This window comes from Pseudorca crassidens, chromosome 12 (assembly GCF_039906515.1).
Source record: "Pseudorca crassidens isolate mPseCra1 chromosome 12, mPseCra1.hap1, whole genome shotgun sequence".
NCBI lineage: Eukaryota > Metazoa > Chordata > Mammalia > Artiodactyla > Delphinidae > Pseudorca > Pseudorca crassidens.
The window spans coordinates 23087582-23113464 of NC_090307.1; the positions used below are offsets into that span (position 1 = coordinate 23087582).

The 25883-nt window shown below is 36.2% G+C and overlaps 1 protein-coding gene across 6 annotated transcripts in view; it reads right to left on the bottom strand.

Annotated features, from left to right (window-relative positions):
• Window positions 1-7118: 7118 nt before the first annotated feature.
• The window catches only part of SMAD4 (SMAD family member 4), a 60413-nt gene continuing 41648 nt past the window's right edge, over window positions 7119-25883 (bottom strand). For 2 of the 6 annotated variants that reach the window (XM_067699057.1, XM_067699058.1), the window contains exons 9-12: window positions 24737-24920; window positions 23545-23713; window positions 15130-15268; window positions 7119-13641 (exon numbers count right to left, since the gene is read on the bottom strand). In XM_067699057.1, coding sequence (XP_067555158.1) covers window positions 13430-13641; window positions 15130-15268; window positions 23545-23713; window positions 24737-24920 — 704 coding nt within the window. In that variant the 3' untranslated portion in view covers window positions 7119-13429. Of the gene's footprint in view, window positions 13642-14482; window positions 14596-14630; window positions 14651-15129; window positions 15269-23544; window positions 23714-24729; window positions 24921-25883 lie in introns of those variants that run through there. The other 4 variants (XM_067699059.1, XR_010933022.1, XM_067699061.1 and 1 more) reach the window with 4 other exon arrangements.

Genomic DNA, 25883 nt, shown 5'->3' on the forward strand with positions numbered 1-25883 from the left:
GCTCACCTGAGGACAGTCCCCTCTAGCAAACGGGAGGTCTGAAGGGATGCTGCACAGCCAAGATGGGCTTCCTCGGGCTGTGTCCTATGGGAACACCAGAGGGGACGGCAGCAGTCGCAGGGGTCCCGGCCCTGCCCTCGTCCTGTTTCTGTGACCCGAGCTGCCTGAGATGGCAGCTGTGGCAGCCGGCTGTGTGCCATGGCAATCCTGCAAGTTTTGCCTCAACTAAAGTTTTCCCCAAGGTCCCAGCAGCCCTGGGCACCCAACCTCATATGAGATTTGTAAAAGGTTGTTCCTGACACAACTGTGCTAGTTCTGAATGTGGGGAGTGAGTCTGTGGGTGTTCATTTTCTCATTATACTCCATGTATCTTGTATATTATATTCATTCCTTTTCATTGATTGAATAGTACATGGTACTACTTTAATTTACTTAAAAGTTTTACTGCCAAGAACTATAGCAAATGGGGATGTTTGCAAAGTTCTAAGGTGTCTTGGGAAGCACACAACTAATAAGCACTGGACAGTGTGCCGTGGACCGTGCACGGGTGGCAGTCCTGACTTCCGGTTTGAGGATGGGTTAGATGCCATACCAGGCTGCTCTGATTCCAAGCTGATAATGCCAGCTGTCACTGCTGCCAGGACCAGTGGGACGGATTCCATTCCTCCTGGAACCCTTGCATCCCGGTCCCGTCAGCTAGCTGTGTGGCTGCCTGACCTATTCTAAATCCCATCCTGCATATTCTGTTAAGCGTCTGTGTGAGGGGTGACTTCAGCTTTGCCCACTTCTCTAGGGTTTTCACCAGCAACTCACTACAGTGTCATATCCCCCTCCCCCTACCTTCACCTTCTGATTCCAAGTAATCCTCAAGAATCCTATCGCTAACAGTGAAAAGATGTCCATGGATGACACTAGCAGTGGGGTCAGGCCTCGTTCACACTGGAGCAGTAAAACAGGCCACCTCCAGAAAAGTAACTAATTAATGGAACTAAAAGGTTATCTGATGTGACTGACCATAATAAAAGGAATTTCATCGTTCTTTTGCAAAGTTGGAGGCTAAAGTAAGAGACACATAGACTAAGCAAATGTGCACATTAAAATACTGAGGCAATTAATTTCCAGGAAAAAAGCAAAAGCCAAAAATAAATTATCCAAGAAAGAAAATACGCACCAAGTGTCTCAGCTATGAATACTGAATTAATCAAAGTTATGACTTAATTCTATCAGTGAATGGGAAATAATGGTGGTAGTGATAGTGTGAGAGAGCCAAATCCTCATTTTTCAGAGTAGGAAGTCAGTGGATGTCTAAAAAAATTTTTTTTAAACCAAGAAATGGCAACGCAAGTATGCGATTTAGAAAGATGGAGGTAAACCCAGAAAAAGAGCTAAGAAACAGGAATGGGAGTAGAGAGGGGTGAGGGTTAGGGTTAGGGTTCGAGAAAGAGAGACCTGTCTTTCATTGTAAGCCTCATGACTTTTTTTAAGATTAAACTTTTGATTTTGAGAAACTTATAGAGTCACATGCAGTTGTAAGAAATGATACAGAGGGCTTCCCTGGTGGCGCAGTGGTTGAGAGTCCGCCTGCCGATGCAGGGGACACGGGTTCGTGTCCCGGTCCGGGAAGATCCCACATGCTGCGGAGCGGCTGGGCCTGTGAGCCATGGCCGCTGAGCCTGCGCGTCCGGAGCCTGTGCTCCGCAACGGGAGAGGCCACAACAGTGAGAGGCCCGTGTACTGCAAAAAAAAAAAAAAAAAGAAATGATACGGAGATTCCTCAGCAGTAACATCTTGCTAAATTATAGAGCATTCCACACCGGGTTATCCACATTAATACAGTTGACCCTTGAACAACACAGGTTAACCTGCGCTGGTCCACTTACATGCAGTTGATTGAATGCACAGGTGCAGAACTTGTGGGGACAGTAAAGTGATACACAAATTTTCCACTGCTAAAGGGTCGGCACCCCTTGCCCCCCGGGTTGTCCAAGGTCAACTGTACAGTCAAGATGCACATTTCCATCACTACAAGGATCCCTCTGTTACCTTTCTGCTGTATACCCACTGACCTCCAACCTTGGCCTCTAGCAACCACTAATCTGCTCTTCATTTCTGTACTTTTGTCATTTCAAGAATGTTCTATAATTGGAATAATTTGTAATTTGGAGGAATTGTCTTCTTTTACTCAGCAGCATACTCTGGAGATCCATCTAGATGGGCATGTATCGTTTTTTCCTTTTTATTCCTGAGTAGTATTCCATGGTGTAGATGTATCACAGTTTGTTTAACCATTTGTCTCTTGAAGAACATCTGGGTTGTTTCCAGTTTTCAGCTATTACAAATAACGCTGCTATAAACATTCAGGTACAGTTTTTTTGTGTGAACATGACTTTTCAGTTCTCTGGGATAAATGCCCAGGAGTGCAGTTGGAATTTGTGATTAGTTGCATGTTCGGTTTTTTAAAGAGAAACTGCCCAAGTGTTTTCCAGAGCGGTTGTAACATTTTACATCCCCACCAGCAATGTATGTGTGGTCCACTTTCTCTGCATCCCCGTTAGCATATGATGTACTTTTATTTTACCCATTACAGGTGTATAACGATATCTCATTGTGGTTTTAATTTGCATTTCTCTAATGGCTGGTGATGTTGAGTACCTTTTCATGTACTTATATGCCACCTTATATCCTCTTCAGCGAAATGTCTCATTTCTTATGCCCATTTTCTAATGGTATTATTTGTTTTTTTTATTACTGAGTTTTGAGAATTCTTTATATATTCTAGATATTGTCATTTCATTCTCTTAATAAGGTCTTTCACAGAGCAAATATTTTCAATCTTGACAGAATCCAATTTATCAAATTTTCCATTTATGGATTTTGATTTTGGTGTCAAGTCTAAGAACTTCTTGCTTAATCCTAGATCCCAAAGATTTTTTTCTAAAAGTTTTATAACTTTAGGTTTTACATGTTAAGTCTGTGATTCATTTTTAGTTAATTTACATATAAAGTATAAAATTTGGGTCAAGGTCCGTTTCCTTGTCTATGTGTGTCCAGCTTCTCCATCACCATTTGGTGAAAAAACTATCATTTCTCCATTGAATTGCTTTTGCACCTTTGTTAAAAGTCAGTTGTGCATATTTCTGTGGGTCTACTTCTGGGTTCTCTATTCCATCTTACTGATTTGTGTGTCTGTTCCTCCAATACCACAGTCTCCACTACAGTAATCAATATACAGTAATTATATATATATATATATGCACACACACACACATTCAGTATACACACACACATACACTATATTTATAATGTCTTGAATTTGAGTAAACTAACTCTTCCTACTTTATTCTTTTATCAAAATTGTCTTACCTTCTGGTTTGCCTTTCCATGTGCATTTTAGAATAATCTTACCTATATCTACGAGAAAAAATCTTGCTGGGATTTTGACAGGAACTGCATTAAACCTGTATATCAATCTAGGGAGAACTGACATATTTACTCTATTGAGTGTTCCAATCCATGAACACACAGCATGTTCCTCCATTTAGACGTTTTTCAATTTATTTCATCAGCATTTGTAGTTTTCAGCATACAAGTCCTATACATGTTTTGTTAGATTACACCTTTCTTTTTCAAGTGATTGTAAACAGTATTGTATTTTAATTTCAGCATCCACATGGTCATTGCTTATGATAAAACTACCGTTGACTTTTGTACGTAAATCTAGTATTCAGTGACCTCAGTAGACTCACTTATTAGTTCTAGTTTTTAAATACATTCCTTGGGAATTTCTACGTAGACAATCATGTCATCTACAAATAGGGATTGTTTTACTTCTTCCTTCCCAATCTGTATGCCTTTTATTTCCTTTTCTTGCTTTATTACACTGGCTAAAACTTTCAGCACTGTGCTGAATAAGAGTTGTGAGAGTAGACATCCTTGATTTGTTCCCAATCCTAGGTGGAAAGCATTTAGTTTCTCACCATTTAGTATTATGTTAGCTGTAGGTTTTTTTGTAGATGTGCTTTATTAAAATGAGGAATTTCCCCTCTGTTCCTATTTTCTGAGTTTTTATCATGAATGGGTGTAGGATGTTGAGATATTTTTCTTCTTTAGCCTGATAATGTGGTAGTTAGATTGATTTTCAAATACTGAACCAGGCTGGCATTCCTAAAATAAACTCCATTTGGTCATGGTGTATAATTTTTTGTATGTTGCTGAATTCTATTTGCTAATATTTTGTTAAGGATTTTTGCATATATATTCATGAGAGATATTGGTCTGGGTTTTTTTTTGGTATCATCTTCGTCTGGTTTTGTATCAGGGTAATACTAGCTTCATAAAATGAATAGGGAAGCATTCTCTTCTATTTTCTGGATAATATTGTGTAATTGGTATTAACTCTTCTTTGGTAGAATCTTCAGTGAAACCATCTGGGGACTGGAGATTTCTTTTCAGGGATTTTAAAATTATTTCCATTTCCTTAATAGCTATAAGGCTATTAAATAATCGATTTCATGTTGGGTGAGTTCTGGTAATTTGTGTTTTTCAACAAATTGGTCAATTTCATCTAAGTTGTCAAATTTATGTGTGTAAAGTTATCTGTAGTATTCCCTTCTTATCCTTTTGATGTCTATAGTGGCTGTAGTGATATCCCATTTTATTCCCCATATTGGTAATTTGTGTCTTGTCTTTTTCTGTCAGTCTTGGTAGCGGTTTGTTGATATTACTGATCTTTCCAAAGAACCTGTTCTTTGTTTCATTGATTTTCTCTGTTGGTTTTGTTTCAATTGTACTGATTTCTGCTCCAAATTTATTTCCTTCCTTCTGCTTGCTTTGGGTTTTTCTAAGTGTTTGAAGTGGAAGCTTTAAAGTACTGATTTGAGATTTTTTTTCTTTTTCTCTAATGTTTGCATTTAGTGCTATAAATTTCCCTTTCAGCGCTGCTTTAACTGAATCCCACAGATGTTGATGTTTTCATTTCTCATTCAGTTCAGTGTATTTTTTAAAAATTTCCCTTGAGACTTCCTCTTTAACCCATGGTTTAGAAATATACTGTTTAGTTTCTAAGTGCTTGGAGATTTTCCTGTTATCTCTCTATTACTGATTTCTTGTTTGATTCCACTGTGGTTGGAGAACACTTTATATGATTTCAATTCTTTTAAATTCATTAAGTTTTGAGTCTATCTTAGTATATGTTCTGTTTGCACTTGAAAAAGCACAGTATTTTGCTGTTTTTGGATGACTTGTTCTATAAATGTCAGTTAGATCATATTGGTTGATGGTGGTGTTGAGTTCTTCTATATCCTTGATGATTTTAACTATTCTATCAACTGTTTAAAAAGCTATATTGAAGTCCCCAACTATGGTTGTGGATATATTTCTCCATTCAATTCTATCATTTTTTGCTTCCCATTTTTTGCTCTGTTGCTTGGTGTATACACACTTAGGATTAACTGTGTCTTGACGAATTAACTCTTTATCATTACATACTGTCCCTCTCTATCTCTGGCATTTTTCTTTGCTCTTAAATCTACTTTATCTGATACTAACATAGCCAATCTTGCTTTTCTTTGACTGTTTACCTAATATATATTTTCCTATAAACCTTTTTCTTTCAGATTGCCTATATTGTTATATTTGAAGTTTCTTGTAGACAGTATATAGTTGGGTCATGTTTCTTAATACAGTCTACCAATATCTGTCTTTTAATTAGTATATTTAAACCATTTACATTTAATATAATCATTAATATGTTAGATAGTAAGTCTGACATTTTTAAAAACATTTTCTCTTTGTTCTGTTTTTTTGCTTGTTTTCTTTTCTGCCCTGCCTCATTGTGAGTTACTGAACATGTTTTAGAATTCCATTTTGATTTATCTATAGTATTTCTGAGTTTATCTCTTTGGTTAGCTTTTTCATAGTTTTAAATATTTACTCTGTATACATTTAGAATCACCTTAGGTAGTGTTGCAATTTTTGCTTCAACTAGCAAACATAATTTAGAAAACTCAAGATGAGATTTATGTATTAACACATATTTTTGCTTACCATATATATTATTTTGCTTACCATATTTTTAATTTCTTCTTGATATTACCTTTCTTCTTTTATCATTTCCTTTCTGTTTAGAGAAACTCCTTTAAGCATCATTCTTTTAGGGTAGGTCTGCTGGTGACAAATTCCCTGAACCCATCCTGTCCATCTGTCTGGCCCAAAAGGACTACATCAAAATAAAGAAGTAGATGCCATCCCCAAAGTAGGGCCAGAACTAAAAGAATTGTTCTTTTAGAACAGAAGGGGCTGAGGGTAAAGGGCACTACAATTTATCACAGTGAGAAGACAGGGTGAGAAGGGTTTGAAGAGGAGTTGGGACTTTTCAGGTTGTCATTTGTGGGAGCTGTGATAAGGCAGGAGATGGAATAAAGCACAAAGAATCAAGGGTCAAAAGCAGAGGGCAGAGAGAGATGAAGAATACACAAAACTGCCCTTACTCCTGAAGAGTTCCACAAAGGAATGCTTTTTGTGTTTCGTTTTTTTCCCCTCAACAGCATGCCAATCAACAACCCTCTCCAAGTTCAGCTTAAAATACTGTAAATTTTAGGTCAGGCGAGAATGAGTCTCTCGGCCTGATAAATGTCTCTGGAACGCACATCAGCAAGACCAGAAAGAAAATTCTGATTTGGTCGTGATTTTTTTTTTTTTTTTTTTTACAAGCCATTGCCAAAGAAAAACCTTACCTGACCACCCCCTGCCCCACACTGACCCCTCATTTCATAAAGGAGGCAGCTAGGGGGGAATAGCTTTCTTTATCCTTAGATGGGCAATGATAGGGTCAGTCTCCAATTTCCAATTTCTGTCTCTCCTTTAAGCATCTTGGTTCTCGTAATTCCCTAGTACCCACCTCTTCAACCACCATCATTCCACTCTCTCCTTTTAGAAATGAGATAAGAATGGGGACTGTTCTCCCATGGTCATATTTGAAATGCTGTAGTTCCCATTTCAATTGTCACAAAGCAATGAAGGAAAATGTCCTCAAGTCTGAGAATTCGCTACGTGATTAGAAATTCTTTCTAGATCTAAAACATCCACAGGCTTTAAGAAAAAGAATGAGCACATAATGATTTAATTGGCTTTCTCTTTTAATCAAAAACATACTTTGTTACAGAGTTCTCAGGAAAGGTTCAACTATTTTTTAGCCACAGACTTCAACCAGGCAAAAGTATACAAAAAGCCACAAAGGAACTACCAGCCTTAGCTAACCAGTTTTCCCAAAAGCAGAGGTTAAATGTGGCTCTTCTGTGAGTTTTGGCATAGCTGCATTCCTCTGACTTCAGAGAAGGAGACAGAGTTGGGAAGTACTATCACCAAATCTGTTCCCAACCCCTAGTCACCTCCTCCAAATGGTTCTGCAGCTCACCAGGTTTTCATCATCCAGGAGCTTTCACACTTTTCCCTTAAATCACATGTCCAAGGCATCGGCCAGAACCCAACTTGGAAGAAGTTTGCTGACTCTATGTTTGGCCTTTTAACCAATCCAAGCCCATGAGTCCTTCTATCAATGATAAGCAGCCACAGCAACAGCAGCTGGTTTCATTCCTTCCTTTCCAGCTACCACAGAGCTGGCCTCTACCAGGACTCCCCAATCCCCTACCCTTGACCCACCCCCCAAGGAAGGTTCTCAAGGTCCTTGAAAAAGCCAAGTCCATTAATTATACTCATCCAAGGATAGGCTGGAAGAGAACTCTGAAAGGAATGCTCCAGCCAAAAGTCTTCTAATCAAAATGGACCTAAAAAGAGCCAAAAATAAAGTGAATAATCATCCACTGGTATTAATTTCTTGAGTCATATAAACCATTTTAATTGACACAGTTCAAGGGAATTTCCCTGTTTTCAGAATAGAAGAGTTAAGAAACCAAAGACCCAAAGCAATGACCTCTAATAACCATTAGGCATTTACAGTAAGTTTTCAATCCATTTTAAAGAAAAAATTACCAGCACACAGTACTTAAGAGGATGGTGTCACACACATACCAACCCAAAAGGTAGAATATCATGACTCCAAAAAAAGCCTTAATACACCTTGAATAGAGATGATGGGAAAATAAGATAAAGGCTTTTCTCCATTTTTTTTTTTTTAAGTATTTATTGCAGCCCCCAAGGCGGTGCTAGGCCTTTGGTTGAATTTAAGTTTTAAGGACATATTATGTAACTTCTTGTCCACAGAACAGTAATAAAATATCAAGCCTAGTCTCATTTGAATAATGTGGAAATAAGTAAAAAGCCCCCTCAGACAGCAGACCAAAGGTAAGGAAGAAATCAAAAACTGCTGCAAGGTAGGCAAGGTCACTTAAACTTCAGAGCTGGAAGAACTCATCTAGTCCAACTCCCTCATTTTACAGATGAGGCAACTGAGGCCCAAAGAAGGTAAATGGCTTGCCCAAGGTCATACATCAAATTAGTGGCAGAGCGCAAACTAGAGAGTGCAACTGTCTGGCCCCAGCCCAGAGCCACTACTAGTTTCAGGTTGAACAAGAACACTAGTTCTGAGACCTATTGAGAAAGCATCTGAAATAAGCTGAAAATTATCCGCATCAATAGAGAGAAATGATTGTCTTCACTAGAGTTTTCTCCTTAGTTCTTCCTACATTTAAAAAAAAAAAAAAGATGATGAAAGGAAAAGAAAAAAAGGTTCATTCACTCATTCAAGTCTGATGTTAAAATCCCTGAAAACATCAGCAATCACTTTAGCTACTCCTTGGGGCAGGATATCAGACCCTCAATTCTCATAAAGGCACCTAAAGGTCAAAAATATCTGTAGAGGAGGAAGGCCAGAAGATAGGACTCAAAAAGGGGACACCAAAACAAAACAAAATGACCCCCTCATTTTCCAAGGTTTTTATTTTTTTTGCTGTTCTTTTTCTTTTTGCTGGTGTCCTCTAGGTAATGGTATTGCCTCTGGCTATTGATGCTAACTTAGTAACCAACCCTTGTAACCCCAGTATTTGTTTGAGCAGCATTCAAGTGGAAGCAACTAAACCTTTCAAAGGGGAAAATTATGAATATGACTCATTTCTCTCTATCTGAACTACCTGAAACTCAGCAAGAATCAGGAAGCACACTAAGCAGTCAAACTGATATCAAATGCCAAAGCAGTGAAGTTCTTTTCAATACTTTACAGGAAACTTCCTTGGGTCCTGTCCCAGTTTGCCCTGGTGTTTTAAAGAAAGTTCTAATAAGTATGGTTATCTGGCTTCCTTGCCCAGTCGGGAAAATGAATCAGAAAGGGAAGAAGGAACTAAGGGGAGGTATACTAGTAACACACAGGAAGTGGTTGCTGTCATTAAAGGGGCGGGGGGAGTATACCAAAACAAACATTCCAAACCATAGGAGTCTGCGACCATTTAGTGCAGGTAAAACAATCCCACATGTCTTAGCAGCCTCTAAAGTCTACAAGACAGGAGGCACAAAAGAAACACTGTATCTACTATGTTCTCTAATATACATATCAAATAACTCCACCCAAAAAAATGGCCAAAGTAAAAAAAGTTTTACTGTTTAAATAAGGCAAGTTTGGATTATGCAGAAAATTCCATTCCACAGTGATACCAGATAAATAAGATAAACAACCTAGCAACACTGGGACAAGTGCTTACAGACAAGGCTGGGCCTGAGGATGCTATGAATAAGGCCACTAACTTTTTACATCCTTCCTGATATATCTTAGGAGAAAAGAAATTATCTAGTTGTGAGGAAAAAATAGAAAGGTTGCACACAAGATTCTCATACCCCATCTTCAATAATCTTGCAAAGGAGGACTTAGGTGATTATTTACAGATAGCTATCCGCAACAATGGGTTCTGCCTTTAGGAAGGAAAAAAAAAAAGCATTTTTTCTATCTGCTAGTCTTAGCCAAACCCCATCCACAAAAGAGTTGTTAACTGACTTTACATACAGGTAATTGCTTTCATATACTCATTTACCCCAGTAACCTAAAATTCACCATTTTCCCAATCTGCTATTATTAAATGCCAGCAAAATGACTCAATGATGGAGGGAGCAACCTATAGAAACTATCAACAAAAAGGATTATTCTGCCTTACTGAGAATAAAACTTCTTCTTCCAAAAGGCTCTCAAAGAGGTTCTGAACTAATCTGATTTTGCATAATAGCTAGTAACTACTAACTAGTTACCAGCAAACCAGGAATCGAAATACTTCACCATATATTCTTTAACCTCCACATATACTTAAGGAGCACCATGGAACATGTAAAATTTCCCTTCTTCAGATGGGCATGGTCAAAAAGACAACTGCAATAAACTTTCGAAATAAGATATTTATCATCTGGAAGACAGGACATTTTATTTTGCCTTCAATGTTCTATTACAAATACCCCCTCTCTACACTACACCCTTCCACACGAAAGTGGATTTTTAACTTTGAAATACAACACAGCTCATATGTGTTCATTTTATTTGGGTATTCTGAGTATGGTTATCCCTAAGCCAGGTCACTCAACCTGTAAACCTACAATGTTTACAGGAGGAATGGGACAGGCAACCTATTTGCCTATTAGGTCAATACAAACGAGCCATGCTTCTAGAAAAACAAGGTTATACGGCAGTGATTTATTATCATTATCTTTGTATACCAGGGGTAGTATACTATAAAAAATGACAGACTATATCCCACAAAAGAATCTACTCCCTGGAAAATAAAGGCAACACCATTTTGGATTTAAGGATTTCCCTTTGATAATGCACTGAAAGGCACTAGACAAAAGTGGAATGGGCCTCATACTGGATTGATTATAAAGGTACAAACCTGGTTCATCTCTCTCTCAGCTTCCACTGAAATTCAATATTCTGAGAGTCTCTGAGATATGAACTAGCTAGAGAAAACACACCCAGAACCATATACTCAGAGCAATCAGATTCCAAGAACTGTGGACACTATTCTACTCTTAAAATAGCCATAAAATCTTAAACACTGTGATTCTTTTAGTCTTACTCATCAAAGATGACTACCTCTAAGAAACGTAAATACTGTTCAACAACTACAAGCCCTCAGAAATAACTGATTATAACATACTAGATGTTTTCTCAAAAGCATGTGACTGAACCTAGGCACAAGTATAAAGCAATTAGTAACTAGAAGTACTTCTATGTACTTGTCGTATTTTTATGGCTCTTTGCAAAAGGAAACCAAAGTGGGTGGCTTGGCCTGAAAGACAGACTACTTAGCAAATATTTTCCACAATACTTTCCCTAGATGATTAAACATGTAAACCTTCTTTAAAGTAGAATAGGAGGCAATGGATTATATCATAGCATGCTTGTGGTTCTAATCTAACATCCTCGATTTTTAAAATCTGTTATTCTAAAACTCTCTCCCCTCTTGCTCCTATTCTTCATTCACAATAAAACAGACCTAAGTAAAAAATTTCTAGAGAATGAAGATACCTTTTAAAAAATCTGCCAATAAAACATAAAATCACCAAACTTTACAGATTAAGATTAGGTCTTTAACAGAAGTATCTGTAAGTACTCAAGAGTATAAATGAGTTGGTAGAAATGTTATTTTAAAAAACAAAATACAAGTAGCTTGGATCAAGATATGTTTAAATCACAGCAATAAGCAAACTCAGTGGTTTCTAGGATGGTCTTACTAAGAAGACCTAAGCAAAGAAGTAGAAGATTTGTTGATTTAAGTTGATATAAGGATGACTATCATGCATTAAGTGTTTCTCATGTCTCAAACTTGTAACACACCTGAAATAATCTTATTACACTTAGAAAGGCCCTCCATGAAGAAAGCAAAAACATCTGAAAGATAATCCTTGATTTATTTCACACTATTTATCCTGTAGACAACCTACTTATCTTATAGACAATCAGGCCTAGTTTTGCTACAGTAAAATAAAAGTTAAAAAAATAACCAACCCTACACTTGATACATAATGTCCATAGGGAAGTCCTGGTAGAGTGGGAGAAAAAAACCAAAGCTGCCCAATAGTACTGGCTGTTTGCCTGTCACTTAGTAGAAGGTGTCTTGCCACTAAGGTTGGACTCAAAAGTGCAAAAGAAAAAAAACTTAAAAATCAAACCTAGAATTCAACTTTGCATGTTGAGATTCAGTTTTATTTATGCTACTAGCTAAGTAAAAAGCATACATATTTTATCTGTGGTACAGTCAATACATTTGCAACTTTTCTACTTAAATTCTCTATACAAAGTCACTGCCAATTGATATGATCATTGATGGCAAAGGGCTTAGAATAACCAAAAGGTATAAAAAAGTTTGCAGTCTTGCCCCAAGATACAAAAACTGAATTTTAAACAATGTCATAACATACATGACTTAAACAGTATACGAAAAAAAAGTCACACATCAAATCAAGTACAAAAATATCCAAACTACCTATTATGAACGGTAATGTTTCCCTTATTCTGCACTGTATTTAACACAGAATTTAGCAATTCCCAAAATATTCATTATTTAGTTTAAGCACTGCCACCTTTGCAGAATGGTTAAGATATTAGATGGAGTGACACTGCTTTTAGTGTTTTTAAAAATACAAAACCTTTCCCTATGTTAATGAAGGAAAGAAATTCCTCCTCTAGGCTTCTTAGTAACCAACCCTGTGCCTAGAAATATAGAATACATCTACTGTTTAACAGGGCTAAAGTAGATTTCATGATAAATAGTTATCCAACAAAGATAACAAATGTAATTTTAAATGATATTCCTTTGGTAATTTTAAGGAATTCTCAATATACAGAGATTAGTGTTTTGCCTTGGCAAAAGAAAATTGAAGTCGCAAGACAATCTGAATTGAAATCATCTTCACTAGTTTAACTTGAAAAAAACATTTGCATAAAAGGTTATAATACATTACTATCTTCTTTTTTAAACACAGAGTAAAGTTGCTCTTGGTAAAATTAACTCACCCGCATGGCACAATATTTTGGAGTAAAGTATGTTCAACAATAACAACTCACACACAAGATAATATAGGTGAATTAACTTTGAGAACTTCTCTGCCTTTAAAATCAGCAATATTGAATTTATTCTGTAGAATAACACACATATCAATGTTCTGCATATAAAAGGCTCTAAAACATTTTAAAGGGCTAAATTTTCCAGCATTGGAATGATTCCTTCATACATAACTGGTGAAGATTTAATAAGAATGTGTTTTTCCTGATCTTCAAGCTCTGAGCCATGCCTGAAAAGTTCTAAATAGGAAAAAAAAAATTGTTTTAATCCAGTTTCTGTCTGCTAGGAGCAAGGCAGCAAACACATTTTTCAACCCCTTATGAAAAGATAAAGCAGAACAAAAGTGAAATATATCTTCAGATTATAAACAGGATTGCATTTTATAGTCCACCATCCTGATAATGTTAAGGGCCCCAACATTAAGTTAAAAGACCTCAGTCTAAAGGCTGTGGGTCGGCAATAGGCATGGTGTGAAGTACTTCATCTAAGAGCTGGAGGGCCCGGTGTAAGTGAATCTCAATCCAGCAAGGTGTTTCCTTGATGCTCTGTCTTGGGTAATCAGGCCCCCAGCCTTTCACAAAACTCATCCTGAGTATGCATAAACGACGAAGGTCATCAACACCGATTCCAGCAGCAGCTGACAAACCTAACAGAAAAGATTTAGATGACGTCAGAGGGACAGCTGATCTCTTCCCATCCTCCCTAAATCTTACATTAATAAGGTGATTAGCTTTCTTTACTTCATTCTCCCCAGCATATAACTTCTCTGTCAAGGTGCCAAAAAGTAAGTGTAGATCTATACTTTATCAACAGGGACTGAAAACTTTTGGTAAAGACCACCTACATTCCACATGGGTCTTCTAGCTACCATCAATTATGAATTACCACAATCCACCAACACCCCACCTGTTTTTCTCTTTAGAAGTGGAGGTGAAGGAATAAAAAACAACTTGTTTTTAAGAGGTAGTGCATGTCTACAGGTTGGTTCTAAGAACCTTACTGTCTGTCTAAACAGTCTAGTTCAGAGTAAGACATGACTAATAATGAGACAGTTAACAGTCCTGGTTCCACTAAGACTTCTTGGATGACCCAGATGATGTCTGTCTCTCAGTTTCACAATGTAACAGAGATAATACGTAATTACTCAACAGGGAGCAGTAGATGAGAATGAAAAATTTAATAATAGATCTGGATTCTTTAGTAAAAGCATGTTTATAACATCAAAACTAGCAAATTAATGGTTTAGATGCCCAAATCTTTTAAAAAATAAAATTTTCTAAATGAGTATGCCTTATCTACCTCTAAATTGTAAACTCCTGAACATAAGTCACAACGGAGACTCTGCATCTAATTTTCCAGAACATACAGTCATATAGTCAATCTGCATTCATCAATATTACAATGAAACTAATGGGAGGAATTTGTTATGTACTGTAGAGAAACCTGCAGGGCCACTGCAGTTTTCTTAGCCAGTGTGATTTGCTTACCACACTGAAGAGGTTAAGAACAGGGGTTGAATGAATCACTAGTTATGCCTTCAGACGTGGAAGATGGGTGCCACGTGTTTCCATCATAAAAGTCTATAGTCAGGAGTTTAACTCTGCAGTAAAAAATTCCCCATCAGTGTGAAACCTGGCACACAGTTCAATTTTACCCTAAAATTAAAAAAAAGTCTACAAGTTACCAAAATACCACCCTCACTTAGTTTTCTCTCCACGCTTAGCATACTTAAGAAAAAACTGGAGAGGTGCCTAACTCTGAAACTGAAATATGCTTTCCTTCTAGAATAAAGCAAAGCATGTCGGTGATCTCAACCCACCCTGGCTGGTGAGGCAAGAATTAAAAGCATCAGCAAAAAAAAGGGGAGACTGATCAATATAATATAATAACCCCCTTTCTCCTTTATCCCATACTCCCTTTTTTGATACAAAAAGAATGAACACAGGGTCCTAGACAAAGGGCAACTATTACAGAATAACAGTTTTCTTTTTTTTGTTTACAAATTCAAAAATGTTATCCCAGTAAAAAGAACTTTAATTTCTATTATTGCTTAAATTAACTAATCAACTGAGTCAATCAAGATAAAACGCCAACTATTGCACTTTAAAAAAAAAAAAATCAAAAGTATACTTACTGATAGCTGGGGCTATTCCACCTACTGATCCGGGGCCAGGGATGTTTCCTGCCACGGCTGCTGCCTGGGCAGCTGCTGCAGCTTGTGCAGTAGCTGCCTGTTGTTGCATCTGACGATGACACTGACGCAAATCAAAGACCTTAAAAAAAAGTATAAGTCTCATGCCATGAGTCCAGCAGAAAATATTCCATACATCAAAAACCAATGCATAAAACTCATAGCTTAATTCAGCTCTCAGAATTAAAGAATTCAAAATTTTAATTTTTTCTGTATATGTAGTTCTTAGGAAAGGTGGCTTGAAGCTCACCAAGAGGCACATTTCACTATGAGGACAGCTTTGGCTGCCACAGCTCTCTGTATCCTTTATCTAGAGTTCAGTGTGGGGCAGCCATTATTGTCCTTGTGAAAAACCACACCACTGTGTAAAATGAACAGTTAAGAAATCATCCCTCCCTTTCATAACCAAATTGCTGAGAGTTTTCTTTAGGCTGAATCGATGGCCTAGATCATATGGCCAACTTCTTTTCTTTATCATTCTATTTGGAGGAGTGAATAAAAGGCACTGTCACTATATAAGAAAACAACTACATTTCTCAGAGATGCACACTTTAATCCATAGGAGCAAAATAACATGATATTTAGGACTTGTTTTAAAATACTTTAGAAACAGAGGAAAAAGAATAGATCAAGTAAATGTAAAATCTTAACAACTACTGAATCTCAGTGATAGATACATGGGATTTCATTAACTAGTTTCTCATTACTTTCTGTATGCTCGTGATAAAAAAAAAAATGCTTAGCTTTGAATCCTATCACTGATACCTGCTACCTACATGGGTTAAATTTCTTAACCTCTCTGAGGCCTCAATTTTCTTATCTATAAAATGGGAATGCTAAGTGTACATGCTTTTTTATAAGGTTGTTATAAACTTGGCATAGTATACAGTAAGCTGTCAATAAATGTTACTTATTATATTTTATTTTAGTTTTGGCCTCCCATGTAGCCATTGACCTTTCAGGATAAGTTAAGGAGTTCATAAGTAATTTCAATGTTCTTTATCAGCCATGCCAAGGGCTGGCATTTTTTAAAGCACTGGAAGATTACACAAGCAGAGTGATCATCTTAGAAGTTGCAAGAAAGGAAAACAAGGACAGAGTAGAAGCAAGACTGCTCAATGCACTTTTTTTATATCATTTTAATTTCTGAACCATGTGACTATATTCCTTTGTCAAGAGTAAATTACGTTAAAAAAAATCCTTCTAGTATGCACAAAACCCAAATATAAGCAAGCATAATTATCCCTGACAATAAAAGAAATCAAAGAACGCATAACATAGTACTTTATCAGATAAACAACAGGTTTGAAACCCAAACCATTAGTTTTCAGATGCCTGAAAAATTCTGACTGTCTTTAGCCATGGTATTTACATGAAACATAAGAGCATACAACAACAATAAACAAGAGAACCCTCTCCAAACAGCAAACCACATTCCTATTTACTTATTTCTCTACTCAATGCCAATCTTCCAGCATCAATGACGGACAAAACTTAAGACTATCCCATTCTCTGAAGAGTTAGAAATTTGTCACAAATAGATGTATTTATTACCTGACCAAACTATCAGTCCTAAAAGGCTTCAGAACAGAAAGCATGACAAAGTCAGGTCTGGAAATCAGAAATCCCACAATGCCCAGAACAAAACCCACTGTTTTTTCAAGATTCCCAAGAGTCCATTAGATTCTGAAATTTTCCACTGGGCTCTCTGACCTCTTAGAAGGCATCACCTAGCACAGTACAAAGTGGGACTCAAATATTTGAAATGCCAAATAGCTCTACCACCACTTCTTTTTAAAGAAAGAAACTAACAAATCTTATTTTTTAGAGCAGTTTTAGGCTCAAGATAAAACTGGGTAAAAAGTAAAGTGAGCTCTGCCTCCCTACTCAATCACAGCCTCCCCCACCGTCAACGCCCCGCACCACAGTGGTGCCCCTGCTACATCGATGAACCTACCCTGACACACCGTTATCACTCCAAATCACAGGCTACATTAGGGTAACTCTTGGTTTTATAATTCTATGGGTTTAGACAAATGTATAACGACACGTATCCAACGTTGTAGTGCCATACAGAGTACTTTCACTACCCTAAAAATCCTCTGCGCACTGCCTATGAGTTCTTCCCTCCTCTCTATCCCTGGAAACCACTCATCTTCTTACCGTCTCCATAGTTTTACCTTTTCCAGAATGTCACAGAGTTGGAGTCATACAACATGTATGTAGCCTTTTCAGATTGGCTTCTTTCACTTAGTAATATGCATTTTAGGTTCCTCCATGTCTCTTCATGACTTAATAGCTCATTTCTTTTTAGTGCTGAATAACATTCCACTCTGTGGATGTACCACAGTTTATTTACCCATTCACCTACTGAAGGACATGTTGGTTGTTTCTAAGTTTTTGGCAGCTGTGAATAAAGCTGCTGTAAACATCCGTGTGTAGGTTTTCGTGTGGACACACATTTTCAAATCATTTGGGTGGATATTAAGGAGTGTGACTGATGGATCATATGGTTAGAATACATTTAGCTATGTAAGAAACTACCAAACTGTCTTCCAAGGTAGCTGTACCATTTTGCATTTCCACCAGTAATGAATGAGAGTTCCTGTTGCTCCACATCCTGGCCAGCATTTGGTTTTGTCAGTGTTTTGGATCTTAGCCATTCTACTAGTATGTAGTGGTATCTCACTGTTATTTTAATTCACAATTCCCTAATGACATGAACTTGAACATCTATTCACATGCTTACTTGCTATCAATGTATCCTCTTCACTGAAGCATCTATTCAGGTCTTTTGCCCATTTTTTAATCAGGTTGTTCTCTTACTGTTAAGTTTTAAGTGTTTTCTATATTTTCGATAACAGTCCTTTATCAGATGTGTCTTTTGCAAATATATTCTCCCACTCTGTGGCTAATCATCTCATTCTCTTGACACTGTCCTTCGTAGAGCAGCCATTTTTAATTTTAATGAAGTCCAGCCTATCAACTGTTTCTTTCATGGATCCTGCATTTGATGTTGTATCTAAAAAGTCATTGCCATACCCAAGGTCATCTCCTATGTTATCCTCTAAGAGGTTTATGTTTCACATTTAGGTCTTTACAACCACTTAAAAAAATTTTTTTTTAACCATCATTAACCTAGTATGGCCCGGGAGGAGGGAATACAGCTTACTTATAAATTCCCAGGGTTCAATATGTTCTCAACATATCCCCACCTCCACCATGAGTTATTAAAAATAACCAAGAGATATTCACACATAGGTTCTTTACAATATGTTATAAACAATCATAATTACGACTGTCTTAATCTAAATCTATGCTAACACCAGGAGCACATATTAACCACAGAGATGAAATTTTAAACCTTTTATCTGCAGATGTAGTAAAAACGATTCATTAAGCACCTCAGCAAACCTTCTTTCCACATGGGTTATTTATGTAATTACAGCACCCACACCAAAAGACATATTATTGGCTATACTGCTAACTAAAACTCAGGCTGCCTCCCCACTGTATACTCTGTCTATACCATAATAGGTTTCATCTGTTATACTGGATAGTAAAATTAAGGCTTTCATTGAAATGCAACCATCTTCCTTTCAAAATTTGACTGAGTTGTTGATAAAAACAATTCAAAGTAACCAAAGGTTTTAAATATTCTTTTTGGCTCAGATCCAAAACATATTTCATCACCACCCCTGGGCTAATCAACAATTTACCTCTGATTTCATTTATTTAAACACATTTCCTGTGGTTACTCTCATATAAGTTTATTACAAACTTATTATTTAACAAAGGTGAGTGTCTTCAGGATATTCCCTTTCAACCAGGAGTCAAATTTTGGCATTCTTCTTTATAAGGCTCAATTACAGTACTCTGTTTAAATCAACACCAAGAAATAGTAATCGAGAAAGAGAAACAGATAATTGTGTTGGTGGTATACCGGGCATCTGAATATAAGACTGCTTTAAGGACTTGCTAAGTAATCTGACCTGGAGGTAAGAATCATGATATATAGTAACTGGGAATAAATTTAAGTGGGATCATAATAACCCTTCAACCTAGTCCAGCTGTGGTTTAGAAACACAGCCTGCCCCCTGCCCCTAACATATGTGTTCAAAAACAAACCTGACTCATCATCATAAGAGAAATGCGTATCAAAAACCACCACAATGAGATACCACTTCACACCCTCTAGGATGGCTAAAATCAAAAAGACAGATAGCAACAAGTATTCATGAGACTGTAGAGAAATCAGAAACTTCATATACTGCTGCTGTAAATATAAAATGCTACAGCCACTTTGGAAAACAGTTTGGCAGTCCCTTAAAAAGTTACACAGAGTTATTTTATGATCCAGCAATTCCACTCCTTGGTATATGCAAGAGAAATGAAGACGTATGTTCACACAAAAATCTGTACATGAATGTTCATAGTGGTATTATTCATAATATAGCCAAAAAGTAGAAACTCATATGTCCATCAACTGATGAATGGATAAACAAAATGTGGTATATGAAATATCATTCAGCCCTAAAAGGAATGAAGTACAGATATATGCTACATGGATGAAGCTTGAAAACATTATGCTTAGTGAAAGAAGTCACAAAAGACCACATTATATGATTCCATTTATAAAAACTGTTCAGAGTAGGCAAATCTATAGAGAGAAAAAGTAGGTTAGTGGTTGTCTAGAGCTGGCAGAAATGGGTTGTTGGGAGGTAACAGCTAAAGAGTACAAGGTTTCTTTCTGGGGTGAAGAAAATGTTCTAAAATTGATTGTGGTGATGGTTGCACAACTCTGTGAATATACTAAAAATCACTCAATTGTACTCTTTTAATGGGTGAATTATATGGTATGTGAATTATCTCAGTATCTCAAAAAAACTCTTAAAAAACCTGAGTGTCTACTGCTTAAGCAACAAAAACAAAACAGATCTTACTTTTGAAAGCAAAAGAGCAATGCCACTTAAACAGAATTCAAACATTTGCTCCATTTAAAGCTTGTAAAATGCCATTTTGTTACATCAGATTTTCATAAATATAAGGTGACTGCTATATCATAAGAGAAGCAGGAAAAAAAAATCAACATCTTAGGAAAAAAAAAATACAATTTAGTCCTAGCTTCTTGGTTTATAAAATGAAAGAATGGTTCTTTAAACCTATGTTTTCCTGATTTTAACTAAAAAGAAAAGAATGTGTTTGTGTGTATGTATGTGTATTGGGGGTAGGGATGGATTCCCCCATGTGGACTCCCCAATGTAAGGGCACTCCTTCCAAGGGTTCATGTATCTGTATGCAATTCACCCCAGTAACATGATCTCTGGTGAAAATCTACCTGACAACCTAAACTTTAGTTACTGCGGCCCAAAAAATTAGTAAATGAAGAAAAGGCCAATGGTTAGATTTAGGATAAACTTGCATCTCTTTCTGGCTAATGAGAAGACTCTTCTGAAGAACAATATACTTAGTAAACAGAAATAACTATTTTTAAATCTTAGTTAATATAACAAAAATGGGATTTTTTTACTCCACTAAAATGTACCACAAGAGAGTTATTTATTGTTCAAGGCAAAAGTCTGAGATTGCTATAAAAATCTATCCATGACAGTGGTTTATCAAGTGATGACACGTCTCATACCTGGGTGGCTTTTCAAGGACCATTTGTACCAAAATAGAGATCCTACATTATTTGACAATCCTAGAAATTAATTATACAAGATTCCACATTTTTTAAGCTTAAATGTTTTAAATACTACCTCATATCCGTTAAGTTCATAACTACTGTCTGGCACAAAGTATATATTCAACACTGTAGTCCTCTGTCCATTCACTTCTAATTGCACAAGTAATCCAGAGACTTGTAGTCAAGATGGATGCATAGTTATGCATAATCACCTTTGCTCTCTGCTCCAAACATATACAAAGGCTAGAAAAACTATTAAAAATAGATATCTTCCAAGCCAATCATAAAATTCATGTGGAAATCCAAGGGGCTGGCAATAGCCAAAATAATCCTGAAAAATTACAAAGCTGGAGAGCTCGCACTCCCCAATTTCAAAACTTCCTACAAAGCTATAGCAATCAAGAAAGGGTAGTACTGTCACAAGGATAGATATATACAGCAACGAAATAGAATTGATGGCCCAGAAAAAAACCCTTTATCACTTAAGGTCAATTGAGTTTTCAACAGGGTGTCAAGATAATTCAATAAGGGAAAGAACAGTCTTTTGAACAAATGGTTGCTGGAACAACTGGTGCTCATACAAAAGAACAATCCTTTCCCTACACCATACACAAAAATTCACTCAAAATGGATCACAGACCTAAATGTAAGACCTAAAAGTATAAAACACTTAGAAGAAAACATAGGCATAAATCTTCATGACCTTGCCTTAGGCAATGGTTTCTTAGATATGACACCAAAAGCACAAGCAACCAAAGAATAGATAGACTATACTAAATTTTAAAACTTTTGTGCTGCAAATCATTATCATGCAAAAAGTGAAAGACGAGCCAAAGAATGGAAGAAGATATTTGCAAATCATGTATTTGATAAAGGACTGATACCCAGAATATATAAAGAACGCTTATAACAATAATAAAAAGACTAAAAAATCCAATTAAAAAATGGGAAAAGATCTGAAGAGACATTTCTCCAAAGAAGATACACAAATGGCCAATAAATACACAAAAAGAAGTTCAACATTATTAGCCATTAAGGAAATGCAAATCAAAACCACAATGAGGCAGATACCACTTCATATCCACTAGGATGGCTAAAATAAAAAAGGCAGATAATAACAAGTGTTGGTGAGAATATAGAGAAACAGAAACCCTCCATATATATTGCTGGTGGAAATGTAAAACAGCACTACCATTCTGGAGAACAGTCTGGCAGTCCCTCAAAAAGTCAGACATAGAGTTATCTTATGATCCAGCAACTCCACTCCTAGGCATATATCCAAGAAAATGAAAAAAATACATCTACCTAAAAACTTATACATGACTATTCATAGCAGCATTATTCATAATAGCCAAAAAGCAGACACAACTCATGTCCATTAACTTATGATGGATAAACAAAATCCACAGTGGAGAGCAAGGACGAAAGACAGAAGGTACTTGGGGTACCAGCACCAAACAGGTGTAGAGGACAGGAATTTGACTTCTCAGAGTGATATGGAATGAGAAAACAGGCTCTCCAAGGGCTACAACTGGGCACCTGCCCATAAATCAAGTGCTGGTAAAACAGTTTGACAGTTAATTCAGAAATGCAATTAGGAATAAAATTCTTGTCCATGGCATAGGTAAGCATCAGAGAAATCTATGCAACAGGAAATTAGGCCCTGAGCATACCTGGGGATTGGAACTCAATTTCCTCAAGGGACAAAAATTCCTCTACCTTCTAAATATAAGAATTGGTCCTGAGATGTGGATCCCAGGGTGCCAGACTAAGGCAAAACTGCCCTACAGGGAGAAGCCATGACAGGAAGGAAAAAATAAAAAATAAAATCTCTTGAGAAAAACTTGCCAACAAATATTAAACAGACTACAAAGCATACGAGGAAACACAGCACCACTTAAAAATAATAAAGCACAAATAAGCAAAATTCCTTGTGGAAAAATTAGAAAATACAAATAAAGATAATTCTATTTGTGTGCTAAGCAATTTCCTAGGACTAAGTGATGAGGCAGAGTTAATTCCACTAACTTACAATAGCTAATCTTAAACATGCTGAGGATGACGGTGAAAAATCTGAAATTAGAAATATATTTAGGGTATCTAATTACCATCTTCCACTTTCAAAAACAGTGTATGTTATAAATTAAAATTAAAATAGGTTGAATATGTAATAATTAATGAAAAATACCTCAGGCTTAATTTGCAAAATAATAGTAAATAAAACTATTTAATGCACAAAATAACTAACCTTAAAAAAAGTGGTACTGAAGAATTTTTCATTTCTCAGTTCTTAATGTGAAAAGCTATACTTTTAGAATTCCCTTCCATAAAATCCTAAAGGTTGGCTAAGATGCAATTTCAGAGTCTGAGTTTTACATATTTTATATCAAAGGAAATTTGGAGGTTTCACTCAGTATTTTCAAGAGCCTGTGTATTACCCTAAAACATTTAACAAATTTGCTAATAAAACAATAGGGCATGAATGCATCCACAAAACTAAATAACCAATCATATCAATAAAAGTGCCCAGGAAATGTGTTTTATATACAAACATAATTTCTTATTTAATACATAAAGAGACATTTTTACACTCCTCCCACCTCCATCTCAATTCTTTAAACAACAAACAGAGCTTTCCAAGTCTAAAATATTTGAGTAAAATTGCAACTAACCTTTATATATGCACTTGGGTAGATCTTATGAACAGCGTCTCCAGGTGCACGCCCAGCTTCTCTGTCCAAGTAGTAGCTCTGTACAAAGACTGCGTGGTCACTAAGGCACCTGACCCAAACATCACCTTCACCTTTACATTCCAACTGCACACCTTTGCCTATGTGCAACCTTAGGAAGAAAAAGTGAATCACATTTCATTTTGATAAGTATTTAAAAATAAATTTTAGTTCAGATTATATAGCATACCCAATACTGAAAAATTTTAAAGAATAAAGGACATTATATAACACCATAACCAAAAGATAGCCACTGTTAACATTTCTGTATGTTTATTTTTTTTAGTATCCTATTCATATGTAATAATGATGAACATTCACATAATGCTTATTATGTGTCAGGAACATTCAATATAAATTCTCACTTAACCTTCACAATTCAATTTAAATTAATTTAAAAATTCAGTTAATCACATGAGCCAAATTTTAACTGCTCAACAGCTACATGTGGCTAGAAGTTACTATACTGGACAGCACAGATATAAACCATTTCCTTCATCACAGAAAATTCTATTAGACAGCACTGGCTTAGAGAGTAGATAATTTGCCAAAATCACACAGCTAGGGATAGAGCCAAGATTATGTGCTTATGCACACACACATTTCCTTAAAGAGTTGAGATCACACAGTACCTAAAATTGTGTATGTTTTCCTGTAATATTTCATCTTAAGTATTTACATTTGATTATGTAAACTTTTTATATTTTAATGACTGCATAAAAATGAAAGTGTATTAAAATTTACTTAACCATTTACCTTTTATTATCAGTCTTCCATTATAAATAACACCTGTGGAAACATGTCTTCATTTTATGTTATTTCCTCTCAGTAAATTTGGAGAAATACCATACAATCAGAGGAAATAAAAACTAGTTTTCAAACCGGGTTCCAAAAGGTCTAGTTACGATTCAAAACACAGAAACCTCACTGACTTTTAAAAAACACGGTATTTTATCATCTTTTAAATAACAAACATCTACAATTCAAATGAAATGCTTACAAATTCTGAATTTTCAAGACGATCTTTATTCTTTTATATTCGAAAACATAATTTACATTGAAAGATATCTCTGAATAAAAGACAATGTACTATGTTCAATTTTTAAAATTAACTATCTAACTATACAATCAATACCTTGCTCTCTCAATGGCTTCTGTCCTGTGGACATTGGAGAGTTGACCCAAGCAAAAGCGATCTCCTCCAGAAGGGTCTACATAACCATCAACAGTAACAACAGGACAGCTTGAAGGAACCTTAAACGTCTCTCCTACTTGAACATCCATTTCAAAGTAAGCAATGGAACACCAATACTCAGGAGCTATAGGAGATAAATGGGAGAGAACAGCCAATCATGTGAGAAAGATTTAAGGCTTTCACTTTCACTCCATATGACAAAGCTTTTCTTAAAGGGTGAAGGAAAGAGAGAGCACACAAAAGAATTTATAATGCATTATAAAGTACGCACTGCCATGACTTCTACTTTTCAGCTTAGTATCTTACATTCTTGAAACTTAAAGTCATTTTTAAAATCTGGAATTTGGTTCTTACCTGAAAGTACCCAATCAACAGGGAATTTAAAAAACAGAAATTAGAAACAAATTTTTTTACCATGATGTTTCATCTAACTGCACATAATATTTTCTACGTAGTTTGAACTTTTATTTTTTTTAAAGCACACTGATTCTAAAACGTATTTCAGAGAAGTGTTCTTGAATAACATCAATCTATGGTATATATTTATAGATCCCTAAATGAGAGAGAGGGCATAACCAAGCCAGACATCACAGACAAGAGTCAAGGTTAATTACACTCCAACTACACAGTTTCTGTGAGCAGGATTTTTCAGTTGTCTCTTGGATGAAAGGTCATTTGTCCCATCTGTATTTTTAGTGAAGTCCATTCATGTTAACTACTATAATTTTTTTAAATTGTTTTTTTACATAGCAGGTTCTTATTAGTCATCCATTTTATATACATCAGTGTCGACATGTCAATCCCAATCTCCCAATTCATCACACTGCTTTTCCCCCCACCGCTTTCCCCCCTTGGTGTCCATACGTCTGTTCTCTACATCTGCGTCTCAATTTCTGCCCTGCTAACTGGTTCATCTGTACCATTTTTCTAGGTTCCACATATATGCGTTAATATACAATATTTGTTTTTCTCTTTCTGACTTACTTCAGTCTGTATGAGAGTCTCTAGATCCATCCACGTTTCTACAAATGACCCAATTTGTTCCTTTTTATGGCTGAGCAATATTCCATTGTATATATATACCACA